The sequence below is a fragment of the Nycticebus coucang genome, chromosome 16 (genome assembly GCF_027406575.1).
Source record: "Nycticebus coucang isolate mNycCou1 chromosome 16, mNycCou1.pri, whole genome shotgun sequence".
Classification (NCBI taxonomy): Eukaryota; Metazoa; Chordata; class Mammalia; order Primates; family Lorisidae; genus Nycticebus; species Nycticebus coucang.
In genome coordinates, this window is record NC_069795.1 from 11,585,336 (window position 1) to 11,606,237 (window position 20,902).

General features: G+C 50.1%; 1 protein-coding gene across 10 annotated transcripts in view; it reads right to left on the bottom strand.

Moving 5' to 3' along the window:
- The window catches only part of ITSN1 (intersectin 1), a 235,177-nt gene that overhangs the window by 22,712 nt on the left and 191,563 nt on the right, over positions 1-20,902 (bottom strand). For 9 of the 10 annotated variants that reach the window (XM_053565712.1, XM_053565714.1, XM_053565706.1 and 6 more), the window contains one exon: positions 19,082-20,572. In XM_053565712.1, coding sequence (XP_053421687.1) covers positions 20,571-20,572 — 2 coding nt within the window. In that variant the 3' untranslated portion in view covers positions 19,082-20,570. Of the gene's footprint in view, positions 1-497; positions 605-2,678; positions 2,801-19,081; positions 20,573-20,902 lie in introns of those variants that run through there. The other variant, XM_053565715.1, reaches the window with a different exon arrangement.

Below are 20,902 nucleotides of genomic sequence, written 5' to 3' on the forward strand. Positions count from 1 at the left end.
GCTGCAGCTGCCTCTATGAACTAAAACGACTAAATATATACGGCCCCAGGCCAGCATCCACGAGTCATTCCGAGGAATCGCTGACGTTATGCAGGGAAGAGTTCCACACTTTTCCATTTGCAGGAGCCAAGGATGCCTCAAAAGAGCAACATCTCCCCCTGGGATTCTGAGTCTGAGGGAAGGAGGCCAGGAGGGCTGCCCCTCGCCCAGGATGAAGCTGGCCAGGAGCAGAAGCCAGAATGGGCCTAGCCCTGGAAATTCAGGAACCATAGGAGAAGCAGGAGCTGGGCTGCCCCGCCGATTGGTTCTCCACAGTCAGAGAATCAGGATGTGTTTCTGGCAAGCATGAGGGCACAATAAGGTGTGATGCTTGTGAATGGCAACGAGCAAAGAAAAGCAGGTGGACACACGGGGACACACAGACGACCCACGCAGAAGCACTAGTGGGTGACAGCTGGGCAGCCGGGCAGGCTGGGGGTTAGAGGAGAGAGGCTTACTTTAGCAGTTTGATATTACACATAATCAGCTCCTTCCAGTTGACAAAAATCATAGCAACCTCTTTCTCTGTCAGCAGCTCAGACTCCATCAGGGGTTTCTGAAAGATCTACAGATGCAGAAAATGAAGCAGTTGAGAAAGCAGACAGTTAGCTTCACGCCCGCACACACGCACACACACACACACCAGCCTGCTGAGAGCAGGGGGTCTCCAGTTCGCAGCTTGGCTGGGAGGCCCAGAAGCTGGACGCCTGGCTTCCTGTACCCCACGGGGGTCCATGTGGTTTCACAAGGAAGGGAGGCGGGCGGGATTCTCTAGGAGACAGGTCTTCACTCTGCCAGTAGGAAGCAAGTCCTGTGGATGGGCTGGGCAGTCTCATTAGGCCACCAGGAGGGGACAGGCCCAGCATGAAGAGTGAGGGCTTGAAAACACATGTGGGTGTGGGTAGCCCCTGCACTCTCGTGCAGACAAGCCTCGGACACCCTGACAATGACAGCCCAGGCCACGGGCCCTAACAAACTGACTCTATGGCCCCGTCTGCAACCTTCTCAGCTGGGCCGGGCCAGACCCAGCACTGGCAGGCCCATGACAAGGGGGTGTGCACTGAGCCCCTCCCATGCTGTGAGGTTGGACAACAATAAGGCACAGATCACAGTGCCACCCATGTCTGGGCCCTTGGGCTGCAAGGTTCGTTGTTATCCGCTGTTGGAGGCAAGAAGCTCTTTTCAAGCTTCTTTAGGGATGAGGACCCTGGTCCCTAATGGTTCTATTCCACATGAGTTGAATCTGGCATATGAGGTCTGACAATTAAGTTTACAAACTCATCCTAGAAAAAAGTGCTACATACCTCATTGCTGAATATCATAATGGTCACCTTCGAAACACTCCCCTTGGCCATCTGGTGACCATAGTGATATTCAGCAAGAAGGTATATACCACTTTTCCTAGGGTGAGTTCACAAACTTAATTACCAGACCTTATAGGATATCAGCTCTGATGGCCCTTCCAAAAAAAGGGGTCCAAGATTGCTTTGAAGAGTGGACAAGGTATTGGCATCAGCACACGGCTACCTTGAAGGTGAGCACAGTGATATTTGGCAGTGAGGTACGTAGCTTCGTTTCTCAGCCTTTTGGGTAAGAGCAAGCATAAGGAGGTATGTAGCACTTTTTCTAGGATGAGTTCATGAACTTAATTGTCCAACCTCATATACGAGAGCAATCACATACAGCTGTTTGTTTTGTATACTGCACCAAGGTGCCATATCTAAGGAGTGACACTCACAGCCTAGACATTCTAAGCTGTATATTTAGTAATAGTCAAATGCCTTAAGAAAGGGGCACTTTGTATAATTTGTGCCAACACTTCTATGTATCAATGGCAGTCTTGTGGGCTAGCAACCCATTGCTACTCCTCCAAAATTGGAAGGCCCCGCCACATCTTCTCTGGATGTTAAGACTATCAGAGGAGATGGTTTCACAGCCAGCGTGGTAGTGCAAGTCTGAATACCAGACCATTACAGCACTTTCCCAGTTGTAGGGTGTCCCTCAGCTGAGCTCTGGAAAGCTCTGCTTCCTGACACAGCAGCTTCACTGCTGAAAAGCAGTCGCACCCAACTCCGCACTGTCCATCTTTTCTTACAGGGAGGCCCTGGCCCTTCAACGGCTACCTGGGAGGGCAGATGAGATACAGTATTACCCCGGGCCCGGGCATTTGTGGGGACCTGAGAGGAGACATCTTCATTCTCAGCGACAGATTTTTCTCAGGGGTAATAAGTAACACTGGGAATAACTCGAGGTATCAGCCAGATGGCTGCCATTTTGCGATGCCAGTGCTGCGGGCCAGGGAGTGGATGGGCATGGCACCATGGCATCAGTTATTAGTGGCTGAGCTGCTACTTTCTCTAACTACAGCCCAGAGTTCCACTTCACAGTTGACACTTCTCCATCCATCAGCTCCTCAGGGACTCATTTGTCCTTTGACATGAGCAATCTCTGTCCCCTCCATGGGTGTGACTCAGAGTTGCCCACAGATAAGAATTTAACCACCTTTTCTGGGGTGAGAGGCTCCTGTGTAATCTGTCATCCAGATGCTCCCTGCATGTCAGAATCAGGGCACAGCCTCCAGGGCAGAGGTGCTCCCCATCCCTGAGGCCCGCTTCCCCTCCAGCCCCAGTTGTCATTACCTCTGTGACCAGCTGTAGGTCATTCACATAGTTCTCCTCCGTGACAATGAGTTCGTGGATGTACCCTTGTCTTTTTCTCTCAGTTGGGGTCAACATATCCAAGAGATGCAAGTCTGAACACCCTGGAAAACACAACCATTTGGGACAGTTCAGGACAAGTCTGGATATTGAAGGTCCTTACAGCTGCTGAGTCCTGGGTCCTCACGCCAGTCCAGTATGGTTGTAGGTTAAATTGTGTCCCCTCAAAAAAACATGTTGAAAGGACCTGTGAAAGTGACCTTAATTTGAAAGTAGGGTCTTTTCAGATGCAACCAACTTCAGATAAATTCAGACTTAATTAGGGTGGGGCCCTTATCCAATAGGATTAGTGTCCCTGCAAGAAGAGGATACAAAGACAGACAGGCAAACATTAGATTGATGTGTGTCCCAGTCAGGGCACACCAGGGATTGCCAACCACACCAGAAGCCAGGAGAGAGGTCAGAATAAATTCCACCTAGAGTCCTCAGAGGGAGCTCAGCCCTGCCAGCAACTCTAGCCAGACCACTAGACTCTGGAACTGTGTGACAATAAATTCCTATTGCCTGAGCCACCCAGTTTGTGAAACAAATAAAAGGAAACAGTCCTGCTTTATCAAAAACACTAAAATAATGTTGAGAAAAGACTTAGCAACAATTGGCCAACATTTCCTGAGGGCTCACCCCTGCCAGGTGGTCAACCACATACTAGTTATGCTAGTGTATACTAGAATTATCCCCTCTTAACAGATGAAGAGCCTGAGGCTTAGAGAGGTTGGCTCACCCCTGATCTCTCAACTTGGCAGTGGTGAAGATAAAAGCTGAACCTGAGACTGACTACAGAGGCTGTGCTCTGCCCTGGCCACCACTGTTGGACCCAAGTTCCGAGTGGCTGTAGGTCATCTGTCCTGAGGTGGGCTTTTGGAAGCTGAGATGTCGCTGCCAAGGCTCCCCCTGGGGACTGGGCAGGAGCAGGATGCATGGAGACAGTGCTGGGAAAACCCTGGATAAAGCCATCGCCTGCGCTGTGGCAGCCGAGCAGCAGGCAAACAGGGGAGCCCCTGCAGCTGCGGATAGTCAGGCGGAAACCATGACAGAGGCCAGGGCTGCCAAGGGAAAGGGCCACTCTGCTACCCTGAGATGACCCCTGCATGGACCCCTGCATGGAAGGTAGGGCTTGCTGGAGTCTGCTTCTGACTTAGCCCATTGTGTTGAGGCTTATCGGCTGCCCTTCCCCAGGCATGCTGGAATGAGGGGTGGGGAGGCTCGGCTCTCTGGAGTGCCCCACAGGCAGACCTGGACCCACTTTTTATGTGTGTGTTTTTTTTTTTTTGGCCAGGGCTGGGTTTGAACCCGCCACCTCCGGCATATGGGACCAGCGCCCTACTCCTTGAGCCACAGGCGCCAACCCTGGACCCACTTTTTATAAGAATTCTTTTTTTAATTACAGAAGCCAGACTTGTAAGAGGTGCCGTGAATGAAGGTGACAGTGTGGGCTGGAGTTCCCTTCCCTTCTTCTTCTCAGCCCCTATGGTCCCCACAAGGGGGCACAATGGCGAGCACAGTGTGGACACCCCTGCTTGAGACCAGTGACTCTCAAAGCAGGGTTCCCAGGCCAGCAGCAGCAGCATTACCATCACCTGGGAGCTTGCTGGAAAGGGAAGTTATCCTGCCCCTGCTGAATCAGCCCTGGAGTTGGGAGCCAAGAAGCTGCGATTCAACAAGCTCCCCGGGTGACTTTTCAGGCCCACTGAAGTTTGAGAAGCTACTCTGGGCTTCCAGGACTCCTCAGAGTTTCCACCTTCCTCAAGGGAGTCACTTGGGCGGCTTATGGCTGATTTAGCCTGTGGAAGTTTCTGCAAATAGAAGGATCCCTTTGGGGCGAATGATATTCTTAGACTTCCTGGCAAATGCGTCAGTGCTCTAGAGATTAACTCCAGGGTTGGGGTGCTCCCAGCCCTGGGTTTTGTCCCCTTTCCTGGCCAGTTGCCCTTTCTGGATGCTGCAGCTTCTCTTGTGGGAGCAGGAACATCTCAGGACTCAGGAGAATGCCGGGAAAGCAGCAGGAATGAGCTGTCGTTATATTAACACCCTCCACACCCTGCCATCCTAGCCCCACTCAGACCAGCACTCTGGCCCTGAGCTAGAAGGTGGGTACAACTGGTCAGCACAGGTCTGCAGGTGTGTCTGGGCTAAGGTTTGGCCCAGCCATTCTTCCTGCCGGAGGGTGTTGATTGTCATTTATTAAAACAGCTGCATCAACAGGAACTCTCAGGAAGGAAGCCAGCCCCCATGACTTGATCATTCAGTTCAGCTGGCTTCTGCCAAGTGGCCGTGTGAGCTCAGGTTTGTGGGAAGCAAACTGATGTCACTGAGTTCTTTGACTTTTATTAGGAAAGTCACCCAGGAAACACTCTTCAGTTGGTTGGGGTGGAGAGATATTTTGTTCCTATCCTATTTTTACCCCACTCTCCTGTGAATAAGTCAAAGGGCCCAGGACTCAGGCCAAACGCAGCCTTTGCCTGATGGGACTTGTGTCTCCTGTCATAGAAGTGGAGCGTCCTCTGGAGTACTCAGGACATTCCCTCCTTCAGGGATACTAGAATATTGGCACAGAGCAGTAGTTCTGAAAGTCACCCCACAAACACTGAGCAGTGACGTTTGCAGTGACACAAACTCAGGCTAGCCACGGATGCTGGTTGGACCAGCCTTCCAAATGTCCTGTTAAGAATGTCACCCAACTCTAATGGATAACATGGGTTCTTGCCCCAGAAAATGCACATGTACAACACACATGGCACACACACATTTGGCACTCAAGTGTTATCAGGCTCGCAGGCCCTCTTGAAGCCCCATCATGGATCTCATTTGTTCACGCGATGTCCTACCAGGAGTCTAGCACTGACTATGCTGGGGATTGGGGACAGAACAGGACAGACGCCTGCCTTCCAGAGGAGGGCCTGAGACCTCAGGACTCAGAGGTCCTCAGTTGCAGTGATCCTGCTCTGCCCTCACCTAGGGCTGGGCGTGTAATGTTGGTTCTCCCCACGATGAGGCGACTGCTGGAATCTGGCGGGCTGTGACCCACAGGACACAGAAGTGGTCACCCCAAATGCCAGCACAGTAGCCCCCTTGTTGAGAACATTGACATTACTTGAAACTGAAAACCAGACCAAGATTGAGCTCTGCAGCCGGGAGGTGTCAGTGAACAGAGGAACCAGAAGACTCACTAAGAGCAAAGGCCTATGAGGAAGGACAGCTGGCTTGCTTTGGATTTCAGAAGTTCCCCTGAGTCTTTGAGCCCCGTGCAAGTTGTAAGGAAGCTCCAAGCCAGAGCAACAGCAGAGGCTTCAGGGTAAATTTAGGCCACTGCTCTGAGAATCCCAGGAGCCCGGGGCCAGTTTGGGACAAGTTGGAAGGCTGCTGCGTGGCCTCCTGTTCCGGGCAGCACTGGCCTCAGGCCCGAACACTCTGCAGGGTCCCCAGGCAAAGCCGAGGGAATCAAGAGGTCCAGAGGTGGCACTGGCTGAGTCTGGTCCACCAATCAGCCTGCCTGGAGACAGAGGGATGGCCCTGAAGGCCTTTCCAGAGCACAATGAAAAGCAAAGGTTTTATGGGGAGATTCGCCTCTGCCTATGTGCCAACAGTGTTGGCTTGGAATAGGCTTCTTAGCCACTAAACTGTCCCCTGGGATGCCATTTTTAAAATGCTTTCTGGTGGATACCAGACCAAGAGAGCCATTAAAGACGTGAAATAGGTAATTTGAACTCAGAAATATCCTCCTTTGACAATTTAATATTTAGAAAAACAAGAGAGCTTAAAACCTCCATTATTCAAGTCAGCGTAAATGGGAAAGACACTTCAAATAGAAGAGTTTTCTTTAGGAGAGGAGGGACATGGCCAGTTTGCTGGCCTCTTTTCCCAGTGAGAAAGGAGAGCAGACAACACAGCAAATGATTTTCCATGAATATCTCAGTGTGAGAGGAAGGGGATCTCAAATCCAGTCACAGCTGAAATAATATTGCGAATGACTCCAGGCGGCTAAAAATGATCCCCCACTACAGGCCACATAGAATTCCCACTCTATGTGCCATCCCTTAGAATTTTGTATACTCAGACACATTTACGGAACAGTCCCTGTGGAAGGATTTGAGTTGGAGGCGCTGGAAATAAGTATGGGGAAAAACTTTACTCAAAAGCGGTCATCTTTTCCCCCTCAACTGATAGTCATATGAACGGCATCAATTTCAATAATTTGTTTTATTACAAAAGTAATACATGAGCACGTGTTTCTTGTAAAATGTCACAGACAGCAGAGCACTTTGGGGTCCCCTCCACACCTTTCCCAGTGAGGAGCTTAATTTGGAAAACTGAGGCAGCCCCACAGCACGCTGCCCGGTAAGCAAAACAAATAAACAGGCCTCCTTCCTGCTGCAAGGAACAAGGGCCAAAATATACAGTAAGTCGGTCAATAAATATTTATTAAGCTTCTGTGAAGTCCAAGACACACAAATAAGCAAGACACAGTCCTTGTCCTCAGGGAAACTTACAACCTTGAGGGTGGCTCGACAGGAAAATTAAAATTAACATAGCAAGGATTAGAGACAGCCAGTGGGCAGTGCTGATGGCGATGGCAGGACCTCAGCCAAGGAGCGGCTCTTCCTTGGGGCCCTCCTGGGGCTGGGTGTCCACCTGGGCTGGGAGGCTGAGGCCATATATGGAGGGTGTGGGTAGCAGCATTCGCCCAAGTGCCAGGTAAACAGATGCTGCGGGAGATTGTGTGGAAGAGGAAAGGGCCAGATGACAGGGGTTGGTCGTGATATTGGAATGAGTGTTCAGGGACAACACGCAGAGGGCCCAGGAGAGAGGGCAGCGTGGAAGCCCACGGTGCCTTTTCATCTTTAAGGAAAAGGACATTCCAGTGTGTCTGGGGACATTCAGCCCACATCTTCTGGCAGTATACCTGCTAATCGGGCTCCACGGCAGGCTTCCCCCCGCCTCCCTGGTCTGTCCCACCAGGTGAGTCTGCGCAGTACTCACTTCTCCAGGGAAGATGAAGCTCATGTGCTGCCGTCAACACCCGGGGCAGAGCCATACGCGTGGGTGGCCTGACGAAGGCCACGTGGATGTGACGTGAAGAGAGTCCTCTGGCCAGACTCAGGGCCGCTCCACCCTGCAGCTGATGCCTGAAACCCCGGCGCTCTCCAGGCAGTAAAGTTGGGTGCTCCTGTGGTGAGCCACATCTGCACTTGGCCCCGGGGTTCGGTGGGGAGCAAAGCAGGCTGGCTCTTGTCCTCTGGAACCTGCTACCTGCTGAAGGCTTGGATGTCCCAGACTGACTTAGATCACTGCTAAATCACAGGCACCTTATAAAGGGCATTGTGGCAAGTTGTCACCTGTCCTTGAGGCCTCAGAGTTGCAGTCCTTAAGATGACATTTATATGGGGGTCTGGAGAAGGCAGTAGGCAGAGAGGTGAAAGGCAGGGGATGCCACCCCGTGGCACCAAGACCCCTGTGGGTCCAGCGGAGCTCAGGTATCCCCTCCAGCCTGTCCTGGAGACCATCATGCCCCTTGTAGCCATGGGTCCCTTGGGGGTGGCCTCCACTCAGCTGTAACCCAGAAGCTTAAAAATGCCAAGGTGCATTCCACAGAAGCTTCATTTTTTTTCCAAGAAGGGGATTGCAGTGTATGTGGGTTGCTGGGCAGGTTAATGATTGTTGTGAGTGATGAAAATCAAATTCCTCTCAAGGATAAACCATCTATTAACTTTCCGTAAGTATGTATGTGCATGTTAGGGGGAACAAAGGGGCTTGTGGCTTCACAGCTGGAATTCCTGGCACGGCATGGTGTCCCTTATGGTGTCAATTCTCCAGTTCATTCCAGTTCCCTTTGTGTCACCGCCCTGGCTACTCCTTCCGAGTTCCTGCTTTCAATGTGCCCTCCCCTGAAGTATTTCAGGTATCCTTAGAGCACTGGAAACAAGGCCTTTGGTACCAAGGCAGACTGAGGTGGTCTAACAGAGGTGCAAGCGTGTTTGCATCAGAAGATGAGTCTCGACTGGAGGGATCTGGGAATGTTTAGCAGAGGGGGAGGAGTCTGAGCTGGATTTCATCAGGCGGATATCAGGCTGGCTGGGTAGAGGTGAGGGCTTCAAATGGAAAGAAGAGTTGGAACAAACAGGAGTCAGAGTGGGCACCAGGGGCGCTGGGAGCGGGTATGAGAGATGGAAGACAAGCTGGGCTTTTGGTGAACCATGAGTGTTGACGTAGGAGGTTGCTCAGAGCTCCACTCCAGGCGTCGCACAAATGTTACTCAGTGACTCCTCGCCAGAGTCCCATGCGGTAGGTACTGGTGTTATTCCACACTGAACAGATGAGGAAACTGAGGCACAGAGAGGGTAAGTCAATTAATAAATGGTGGAGTTCATGCTCTTCACCACCATGACCCTGGCCCTGCCAGACTGCTGGTGACAGATGTCTGCTCGGCCCCTAGAACAAAGTACCATAGACCGGGTTAAGCAACTATATTTTCTCACAGTTTCAAAGACAGCAAGTCCAAGATTCAGGCGTCAGCAGGGCTGGTTCCTCCTGAGGGCTGTCTCCTTGGCTGGCACACGGGGATCTTCCCGCTATGTCCTCACATAAACGTGCAAATCTCTGGTGTCTCTCAGTTGCCCAAGTTTTCTCTTCTTGTAAGGACACCAGCCAGATTGGATCAGGACCCACCCTAACGGCCCTGTGTTAACTTCATTACTGCTTTAAAGAACTTATCTCCAAATAAAGTCACATTCTGATGGACTGGGGGAAAGGGCTTTAACATTTGAGTGCTGGGGGACATGACTCAGCCTTAACAGATGGGAAACTCAAGTCAACAAGGTCCTGGCTGCAGAGCCCAGAAGGTCTTGCCTGTATTTTGGGAGATCACGGTGGCAGCTGTGTGTAGGAGGGTATAGGCTGTAGCCCTGGAGACAGGCTGCATACTGGCATTACCCAAGGAGCTTTTAAAAATCCCATTGCCCCTGCTGGGACCTGCGCGCCCATCATTTGTAATGCTCCCCTGTCGTTCCAGTCTATAGCCATGAGAGAGCCACTTGATCAGAGGAAAGACAGCTTGGAAATCAAGAAGCCTGGCACAGAAAGGGAGAGGGATTTGGAAGCTAGATCCATCTGGGCACTTGTAGCGTGAGAGTTGCCACAACCGCTGAGCCAAATCCAGCCCTTGGCAGGTCCCTCAAGCAATGATCCACGGGGGCTTGATGGCTGTGTCCATAGAACGGCGCCTCAGGAGGCCAGACCCCCTGCAGCTGCATGTGAGGTCGCATTGCCACCACTGACCCCAACTCTAGGGCTATAGCTTCAAAGGTCATGCTACTCAAAGCCTTTGTTTTATGGGTGGAACAGCGGTGCACGGTACCCTATGGTGACTTTCACCATCCAGAAGGAGACCTTTGCTGGTGGAGTCTCAGGAAATAGAGCCATGAGGAAACCACCAGCTTTTCAAAGGGTAGCCTGGGGGTGGTCCATACCCTTTTCCCTCCCAGTAGCTTCCTGCAAGATCTGGCTGAGGGGATGTGTTTGTTCTTGGTCCCCGGGTTGTCAGGGGCTGGCAGCCAGTCTGGGTCAAGGCAGCTGAGTCTTCTCTGAAAATGACCTTGGGCTAATGAGTCCTGGGACAGCCCCAGCCCATGGGAAGCTCTGGAGGCCAGACTAGCTTGGGGCTGTTCCAGGGCAGGTGTACTTCTCAATCCAAAGGAACTTTCTTCTGAAGAGTCTAAACACACACAGCCTGGTCCCGGGGGTCTCTCCTAACCCAGCAAACTGACCACATCAGAACACAATGTGCACCCGTGACGTGTCCTGTTCATCCCCACCAGCTGCAGAGATCCCCAGGCCCTGCTTCCATGGAGCTTCCATTCTGGTGGAGGAGACAGAAAACCAAACGTGAACAAAGATAGTATTGAGGGTGAGTATCAGAATGACCAAGGACAATTTTTATGATTAGGAAGCTCGTTTTCTGTTTTAGTGTCTTTTCATGGGAATTTATTTTTATAGAAGGCTTTATTTATGCTGGCTTTATGAGGCCACATGCAGTGGGAGCATGGACACTGTGACAAGCCCTGCCAGCAGGGCAGGAGGGCAGACCTGTGAGCAGGAGAGCATTCAGGACTGTCCACCACGAACACTTCCTAAGCAGATCCAGGAGTGAGGTGCCACAGGGGAGGCGCAGGTGTGAGAGGGAGGCCTGACCTTCTGGTTTATGATTAGCAGGGAGGCAGGCAACTGCAGTAGGTGGGCTGCAAGGTAGGGCACCATCACTGCTTATTCCTGTGGTGGCTTGATGGGGGCCTTGCCTTTAGCAAACTCACAGTCTTACTTTTTGTTTTGTTTTAGAGACAGAGTTGTTGCCTGTCTGACTCTGTTGTTCAGGCACCAGCTCACAGCAAACAACTTCACACTCCTGGGTTCAAGTGATCCTCCTGTCTCAGCCTCCTGAGTAGCTGGGACTACCACAATGCCTGGCTAATTTTCTTCTTTTTGGTAGGGATAGGGTCTCACTCTTGCTGAGGCTGATCTTGAACTCCTGAGCTCCAGGGATCCACTCACTTCAACCTCCCAAAGTGCTATGATTATAGGTGTAAGCCACTGCCTCCAGCCCCACAGCTGAATGAGAGGGGAAAAGTATCTATGTATCTATATATCAGTCTTTCTATCCAGTCATCATAATATATGGTAGGAAATTCAGGAAAAGAGCTGGGTCATGGCAAGTTCATGGAGCAGGGAAGGTGTCAGAGAAATCAGGAGAGGTAGAGGCCAGTGGGTGGGAGAGACGGGGAAGGTGAGGCAAAGACGTTTTCCTCCAGCTGGGGCTCACTAGTGGCTTAAACTTGATGCAGGAATCCTGGGGCGGTGGTTAGGAGAATGTGGTGATAGAAGACTCTGGACAGGCAGGGCAGGGCTGAATGATGAGGGCAACAGGGACCCAAGCAGCCACACACCACCCCGACTGGACAAGCAGGCACACAGGAGCCCTGGGAGGTGCATGGACTTGGAGAGGTTGGGTCACATTATCTCAGGGGCTGGAGAAGGTTCTATGTCTACACTGCCTGCCCACCCCTCACCTCCTCCTGGCTTGGGGCCAGTGGGAACCAGGCATGGCTTTTTTTTTTTTTGTAGAGACAGAGTCTCACTTTATGGCCCTCGGTAGAGTGCTGTGGCCTCACACAGCTCACAGCAACCTCCAACTCCTGGGCTCAAGCGATTCTCCTGCCTCAGCCTCCCGAGTAGCTGGGACTACAGGCGCCCGCCACAACGTCCGGCTATTTTTTGGTTGCAGTTTGGCCGGGGCCAGGTTTGAACCCGCCAACCTCGGCATATGGGGCCGGCGCCCTACCGACTGAGCCACAGGCGCCGCCCCCCAGGCATGGCTTCTAATTCCCTCTGGGGAAGGGGGTCCCGCAATGAATGTGAACCTCTCCTTACAGTAGTTAGGAGGTCAAAGAGCATGTTTTTTTTTCCTTTTTGGAGGTCAGAGGCATGGTTGCCCATTGGGGCAACAAAAGCCTAGACTTTTGGGAAGGGTCATGACAGTGACTCCAAGGTCCCTGAAAGAACCTGAGAGAATCCTGGGCCGGGAGCGTGGAGAGCAGCTCGTGATGGGCCCAGCCTGGGGCTCTGCAAATCCAAGGCCTGCATGGGTCAGGGAAGGCAATTAAAACTGAGCACAAATACAGATGCATGAGGATGGGAAGGTGAGAAGGCTGGGGAAGGAGGCAGCCAAGCAGGGCTAGTGGGCCAAGTGGGAGAGCTGGGTCTTCATCCATAATGACCCAGGCCCCCTGGATGGCTTTAAGCAGAAAAAGTTGTGTTTTTTAAAATAGCCCCCTGCCTACTGCATGGTGAAGGCTAGAAGGAGGTGAGAGTGGGTGAATGGGTACAGAAGAGACGGAAGCAGCTTGTTCACCCCAGGGCCTTTGCACCTGCTGTCCCTCAGGCTTAGCAGGCTTGACTGCCTAGGTCTTCACAAACACCTTCTCTGTAGTCAGGGTCCCACCCCCATGTCACTCTTTGGGAGGTGCCTTCCCAAGGCCATCGTATCAGCTACAGCCCTGGCCTTTAGTCACATTCTGTCCCTTTTCATCCATCACTTGCTGAAACAACTCTGCTCACTTCTCTGGGGCTTGTTTCCTGGCTCCTGCCAGCTCCTTTCCCTCCCTCACCAGGCTGGGCCCAGATCCCTGGGGGAAAGCCAGTGGGCTGGGCCCCTCCCGCTCTTATAGGCCACCCAGCAGGGGGGCGGGAAGACGGGAGGGAGGACGGGTGGGGTGAGGCTTCCTGCTGGAAACCAGGTCAGTGGAGGGCCCCTTGCAGAGGGTCCAGACACGAGGAGGCCTTCTCCTGGGGACTCAGGGCTCCAAGGTAACACCCCAGAGAGGAAAGAGGCATTCCTGGCTCTGCCTCCTCTGCTGGGCAGACTGCAGCCCCGGGCTCTGCTGGGGGCCTCATAAACAGAGGCCTCTCGGGGTGCACACAGACGGCACTCTGAGCGGCATCCCCGGCAGCTCATGCCCCTTCTCCAAGCTGCATGATTGCTTAGAAAAACCCAGTGGCTGGCAGGTCTGGGGGGCCGAACGTTCCATTCTTTGCTGGCAGGAGAAACACAAGGCCACAGAATGCTGTGATGAGAAATAAAGGACCCAGTGACTCAACGCATTTGTGACAGGTTTATTGTGGAGCGCCGCATGAGTCTGCCAACACAGTCCAGACATTTAAAAGCCTCGCACATTCCATTCTCCCTGTTGGCCTCCCCACCGTCAGCCGTGTGAAACACCGGCAGCTTGTCCACATCCACTGAGTCTGCTGAGTAGGCTCTGGTCCTAAGTCTAGAGAGGGGCCCTGCACACGGCAGGCGTGCGGGGAAGATGTCTAAAAGCTGCGGCTTCCACGCAGGTGGGCCTCCTGCTGACGGAGGAAAAGGGGCTGTGTGAGTCACGCACAGATGAATGGGGCAAACCTGGCAATGAGATTTTCAGGGAAGCTGTCCAATTTTTTCCTCTCTGAAATCCCTAATCCATAAAAGCATGTTTTCTATTAAGTCTTAAAATGCACCCAGCCCACCTGCTGTCCTGGTTTAATGTAAGAAGGCAAGCAGGAAGCCACTTGAATGGATTCTGTGATGCTCACAAGCCAGGCTCCAGTGCCTTTTCTCTCCAATAACAATAGTCACAAAGCTAATTTCTTCCTCTCTGCAAGGTGTCATCATCCTCTCTCTACATGTAAATGAAGAAACTGAAGCCCACCCACTAGCAAATGGCAAGATTGGGATTTGAACTTGTGCTCTGAGCTACCATCCTGACTCGCTCTTAGCCTCTCTAAGGGCCCAGGATGTAGTTGTGTTGATTTTTCCCTCTGAAACACCATCTTCCTATAGGCAGGTGGCCCATAGGATAACAAAATGTCCCAAAATTCTAAGAGAAATGGAATAAAATATTAGACTGAACTCGTAGTGAAGCTGTTATTACCATACACACACACGGCACAAAGCTTTTCTAGCGGAGGCCAGGAGTGAAAATTGAGAAGCTCCAGCAGCATGTGTTCTTACGCAGGCACAGAGCAGAGGCATCTTGGGCAAGCCTGTGCCTTTGGCAAAGCTGCCCACAGTCAAGGGGAGAACTGAAGTTTGAGGCATGCTGGCAGTGAGCTTGTGCATTGAAAATGTGCACCAGTGTGTTGGAATCCTTACCAACAGCTCCAAACTCCCGGAGGAGGGACGAGGGATGAATTCCCTATCATTCTGTACAGGCACAGGCCCTGAGGCTCTGAGAAAGACAGGGCTGCTCTTTTCAAATGTTACATCTGGAAAGAGAACTAGCCAGGGAGTTCAAAAGCTACCTGTGAGAACATCACTAGGTCCCCTAGACCCTCAGAATCCTCGTAAGGGCAAGGCTCGGCCCTTCATTGAATAACATGCAGGGAGCATTGCTGCACCCCACCTCCAGTCCGGGCACTTTGTAGGTGGGGTGTGAATACAACCCAGGATGCATGAGTGTGTGGGAATAGGGGGCAGAGAGGAAGGAGGGAAAACCAGGGGTGTCAGTGAAGCAGCTTCCTTAATGAAAACAGGCAGAAGAAAAGTGCTTTCCCTGTTCCTGGGTCAGAGTTGAGAGAAACCACAAGAGAAGGAACTGGTCAACTTTAAAAATATGATAGGGCGAGTCCAAGGAAGGGATGATTCCTCTTTTGAGGCTTGCAACATCATTTGCAAAGGATGTGCCAGGCCGATGTGGAAATAGCAGCTGTCAGCCTCTGCCAGCATCTTCCGTAAAGTGGCATCGACCTGCGTTCTGGCTGTAACCTGACCTCACCATTCAACTTACTATTACCAAGCTTCAGAGAGGCCTTTAAGTCAAGGTCTCACTGTGTCTGCCAGCCACGCACACACACACTGTTGGTACCATAAAGTAATAAAATCCTGCCTAACACAGCAGCTTCTAGGAGGTAGCATGCTTAACAGCAAACTGCATGGATGCTGTACATATATGATCTTAAAGCTGAAGCTCATTTTTTACAAACACAACCTTAATTTTCCAGAGTTAGGTCATGTAACTGAAAAACGCCTGGAGAACTTGCAATTTAAATAGACTCTTCCTGAGAGGCTGAGAAGCCTCTGGAATGGAATCACTAGTCTGCATGTGTGGTTTTCACGTGGGAGTTTTCCTTAAAGAAGGGCCCAAGAGAACACTGTCACACGTCACATAAGGCTCTCGTGACCTTTGCTCTTATTATTTGTTCCCCTGTCCTACCAGATCCAAACTATCTGGCACAGTGAAGAAGGGGCTCTTTTTCTGTGCATTTTGGGGATCATTGGCGTTCAATGTAGATTTTTTTTTTTTTTTTTTTTGTAGGGACAGAGTCTCACTTTATGGCCCTCGGCAGAGTGCCGTGGCCTCACACAGCTCACAGCAACCTCCAGCTCCTGGGCTTAAGCGATTCTCTTGCCTCAGCCTCCCGAGTAGCTGGGACTACAGGCGCCCGCCACAACGCCCGGCTATTTTTTGGTTGCAGTTTGGCAGGGGCCGGGTTTGAACCCGCCACCCTCAGCATATGGGCCGGCGCCTTACCGACTGAGCCACAGGCGCCGCCCCGTTCAATGTAGATTTTTAAAAAATCATCATGGGTATTTTTGAAACGGAAAAGAATGAATAGGATTAATTTATAATTTTGCTAAAAGAAAAAATACTGTCTCAGAAATGACTTTTAATGTTCCAGGGAGCAGGACTGACTGAGGCTTGCTGGGCCCGTCCCCCTCCCGTTACCTGAGTGTGCTCTTCCCCCACCCCGTGCTGGAGTGGGGACTTGGCCCAGATGAAGATCCCGGGTCTTCAGCCTCCTCCTTACACCAAATGAGCAAGAGACTCCAGGAAGCAGCCCCTTCCAAGGGCATTGTTGCTTTGGGGAAGCTTTCATCTAACAGGAAAGGAAATTAGAGAGACATCTTGGTTTCCCCTCTGGGATGTAGTGTGTTGAGAACTGAGACTCTGCTGCTCACTTGATCCACTCACTTGACAGGCACTTTTCACTCCCGAACCTGTCATGTGCCGGGGACGACATACCGTGCTAGGTGGAACCATAAGAAATCACTGTTTATAGGCAATTTCGTATAGCTAACCTACCACTTAGCGGGTCTTCCAAAGCTAGTGTTACTGAGTTTTTCCTCTGATGGTGGAAATAGCAGCTGTCAGCTATCAAAGAAGGCCTGGAGATCACCCAATTACCACCATTTGCAAAGGGAGTCTGCCTGGGTTCCCTCCTAGAAACAGGGCAGACACCGGCTTCTACCATATACATCATGGTACAACATTTTGTAACTTTACAAAGACCTGAGTCATTGCTTTGGACCAGCTTCGTTTGTCTGGGGCCTGGGAAGCCCAACCACCAAGGTCCCTGTCTCTACAAAAACTAGAAAAATTAGCCCAACATGATGGTGTACACCTGCAATCCCAGCTACTCAGGAGGCTGAGACAGGAGGATCACTTGAGCCCAGGAGTTTGGGGTTGGGGTGAGCTGTGATGACACCACTGCCCTCCAGCCTGCAGTCTAGCCTGTGCAACAGAAAACAAGACCTTGTCTTAAAAAAAAAAGCCAGGCTTGGTGGCTCAGGCCTATAATCCTAGCATTCTGGGAGGCCAAGGCAGGAGAATGACTGGATCCCAGCCTGAGCAAAAACAAGACCCTGCCCTACTAAAAATAAAAAAATTAGCCAGGAATAGCAGTGGGCGTCTACACGCCCAACTACTTGGGAGACTGAGGCAGGAGGATCACTTGAGCCCAGGAATTTGAGATTGTAGTGAGCTATGATTTCACAGTAGTGTAGCCTGGGCAACAGAGTGAGACTCTGTCTTAAAAAAATACATATGTAGCTGGGTATTATGGTGGGTGCCCTTATAGTCCAGCTACTTGGGAGGCTGAGGCAAGAGAATCGCTTGAGCCCAAGAGTTTGAGATTGCTGTGAACTATGACGCCATGGCACTCTCCAAGGGTGACAAGTGAGACTCTGTCTCAAAAAAAACCAAAAACAAAACCATACACACACACATATGGACATATGGGCTTGGCGCAGTGGCTCACACCTGCAATCCTAGCACTCTCAGAGGCTGAGGCCGGTGGATTGCCTGAGCTCACAGGTTTGAGACCGGCCTGAGCTAGAGCAAGATCCTGTCTCTAAAAACAGCTGGGTGTTGTGATGGGCACCTCTAGTCCCAGCTACACAGGAGGCTGAGGCAAGAGAATCACTTGAGCCCAGGAGTTTGAGGTTGCTGTGAGCTGTGCCACACAGCACTCTATCTACCAAGAGTGACAAAGTAAGATTCTGTCTTGAAAAAAAAATGTATATGTATGAAATGAGCTCATTAAATGATTAAATTTACTGAACAATAGTTGTCAGAGCAACTTTTCTGGTTATAAGCAATCAGGTGAACATGAACCAGTGGCCAGTGGGGTGGGACCAGGATTTCTTGAACTCAGCTTGGGCGACACCTGGGCCAGATCACTCTGTCGTGTGGGCTGTCCTGTGTGTTGTGGGATGTGGAACAGCACCCCTCTGGCTAAGAACCATTAGGTCAGAAGGAGGCTCTACAATCAAATGCAGATAGAATGACTTACAAGGAGGAAGAACAGTTTCCTGAGAACAACCTGTGTCAGTTTCAGAAACACAAAACAAGTCTGGGGAGGGAGCCACAGAAAGGGTATTTGAGAGAGTGAGGTATGCATAGGATGGTAGTTATTACCCACCTTGTCAACTGTATTCCTTCTAGCCCACATACAGGAAGGGGGCCTTCCTGACTCGATTGCTGCTCCACCAAGGAATAGGTCTGGGGACAGTGAGAAGGACGCATCTCTGCCTACCTCTGGGCCTTTGCACGACCTGACATCTCTGACTACAATAGCCATTTCTCTTCCCTCTTCCTCTGGCTCCTCCTCAGCCTTCAGGTCTCAGCTTAAATATCACTTGCTCCTGAAAGGGTCTCTGATCCTTTCCTTGTAGTCAACAACTCCCTGCCCCACTGGCCGTGCAAGGCCTGCTCAGATGGGTCTCACACCCATACTTCTAGCATAGAACTTAGCACCCATCACACACGTATGAGATTTACTTATATGGACTGCAGGAATTTGTTTTTCTGCTCATTCCTTCCATTAAAATACAAACCCATGAGGACAGGGACCCTATGCCACACTCTAGCCAGAAGCCAGCAGGGCTTATAACACACGGTAGATGTTGTCCCAAAGACGTGTGCCGAATTGATGAAGGAAATCACTTCCAACTGAATGGCGGGGAGGGGCCTAATACTTGAACTTCCTGTGGATGGAATCAAGCATGTGGTCATCATAGCGACAGCTGCACCGATGTGTATGCTGGGGAATTTCTGCAGAGGCAACAAGACTGAGTGTGCCAGGCAGAAGCTGCTCCTGCAGAATAACACGGAAGGTGTGCCAAGTCTGTTTTTAGGCATGTACTTGTGGGGTGTTGACCAGGCCCTCATGATGACAAATGTTTTGTATCCTGAGCCAAATCACACACCTTCAATGTGTCAACAAAATAACTCAAAAGCCCGATGAGATAGTTAACTGGTAAGCCAGGTGGTAGAGTCCTAGGCTTCAAATCTGGTATTATAAGGAGCAATCGTTTCATATTGATCAGGGGAGGGGGGAAACAGGGAGAGAGGGAGGACTGTTCCAGGAAGACTCGGTGAGACGCTGGTTAGGTTTGTATTTCCAAAAGCACACGTCACAGGTGCCACACGGGCAGCAGGCCAGTGGCTGACATCTAGTCTGCCTGGTTCCCCAACACCACTGCCAGGTTCCAACATCAAGAACACAGAGACATTTCCATCTAACTTTTATATGAAGAATTTAATTATCTATACATGTAACTAATTCAAAAGGTTGTATTACAGTTGTTAAAGCCGCAGGTTTATATATTTATATATTTTACATTCATATCCATGAAAATACTGAAGCGCAGCTGAGCGGGCAGGAGCAGTCCCCGCTCTCTGCACCGTGTGAATGGATAAAGGACCCTCACAACCGCCAGCACGGGCTCGGGACAACGGGAGGGGAAGACGTGTTACAAAGTCATTAGTAGGACAGCTAGATTGTGCTTGGGGCTCCCCCACCCCACCTTCTGCACTGTCAGCAGTGGGCATTTTTATTGAAAGCTTTCAACTAGGGTTTAAAAGACAAACAGGGCTTCGGCTACAGCACATCTAAACACATGAACAGACCATGAGCTCCATTTCATAGTAATCTGTAGAAATTCCACAGTCTAGTTAAAAAATGTAAACACTGGAAATTAATTGCAGGGAGACTTCTATACATTCTTTCTTGTCAAGAAAATTACTTGTTCAAAGTAATTTATGTCATTCCACGAAAAAGTAATTGGAATAAAATTTCACGTAACAGAGACTAAACGTCGATTTCGTTGATGGTAACAACCTCAATGGTGTTGTCTCCTGATTTCATGGCATGAAAACACACAAAATTAAAAACCCAAAACAAAACACCAACTCAACCAGATAAATCTGAGACCAAACAAAAACACAGAGTGCTGTCTCATGTGGCTACAAGGTCACTGTGCAAAATAAAATTAATGCAATACAATTAGAGCATCATACAAAGTCATAGCTTTTGCCATGGAAAGAACGAATTTCTTATGTACAGGATGTATTACATGCTCAACAAGGTACATCTGATACAAACAAGCACAAACCACCTTCTGTTTAATGGGCTCATTCTACACATCTTTAAAACAAATATACTAAACTCCTCTGAAATTCTACAGCGTGGGGGAACCCCAAACTACACAATTTAGTTGGTATCACTGGACAAAATAAAAAGTTACATCAAGTCTCAGATTTATGGACATTTGGAACAATTTTTAATAGCACATGCAGCATTCCTTGATAGTGGGTCTTTTTGCAAAACCAAAATAGCAAAGTAGGTCTTTATTTTTTTTATTAAAAGGCTAAAATATATATATATTTAAAAATAATTTTAAAACTATTGAAAACACCTGTGCAAAGGTGGGGGGAGTCAATTTGAGTAACTAGGAAAGCCACAAAAGGACCCACTACCCTGTGTATTTTCGTAATTTTTGCTCCTATTTCGGCAAGTAATAACTCAAACATTGCGATCACATGCAACTAAGGTAAAATGAGGTAAACTGCTCTGCAGTGAGTTCTTCTACTCAGAAGGCAGTAGGTGATCATGCTGGAAGTCACATGATCAAGGCTGCATCTCCCATCATCCCTCTGGGCAGTGATATGGGATAGTGGGTCTCTTTGAGGACTTTCAAGCCTGAGGGGGGGATGGACAACATATGATTCCTAGAAAAAGGAGGAAAACAACACATAAGCAAAACAAAACAATGAGCAAAATTCAAGCTAGGAAAATGAGTCAGGCATGTAAACAGCATGATGCCAAAATGATTAAAGAAAAAAGAAAAAAGGGGGGAGGGGAGGGAGGGGAGGGAGGGGACATGCTACAGAAGGAATGAAAATTAAAAAAAAAAAACCCACAAGATAAAGTCTTGCATTACAGAAGGTCTTCAAAGAGACTCTTGCAAATGCAGCAATGGTCTAGCTTTAAGTTCTGCAAACAAAGCTCGGCAGAATCAGAGCAATGCTGCATGTTTTACTGGAAGATACCAGAGAGGC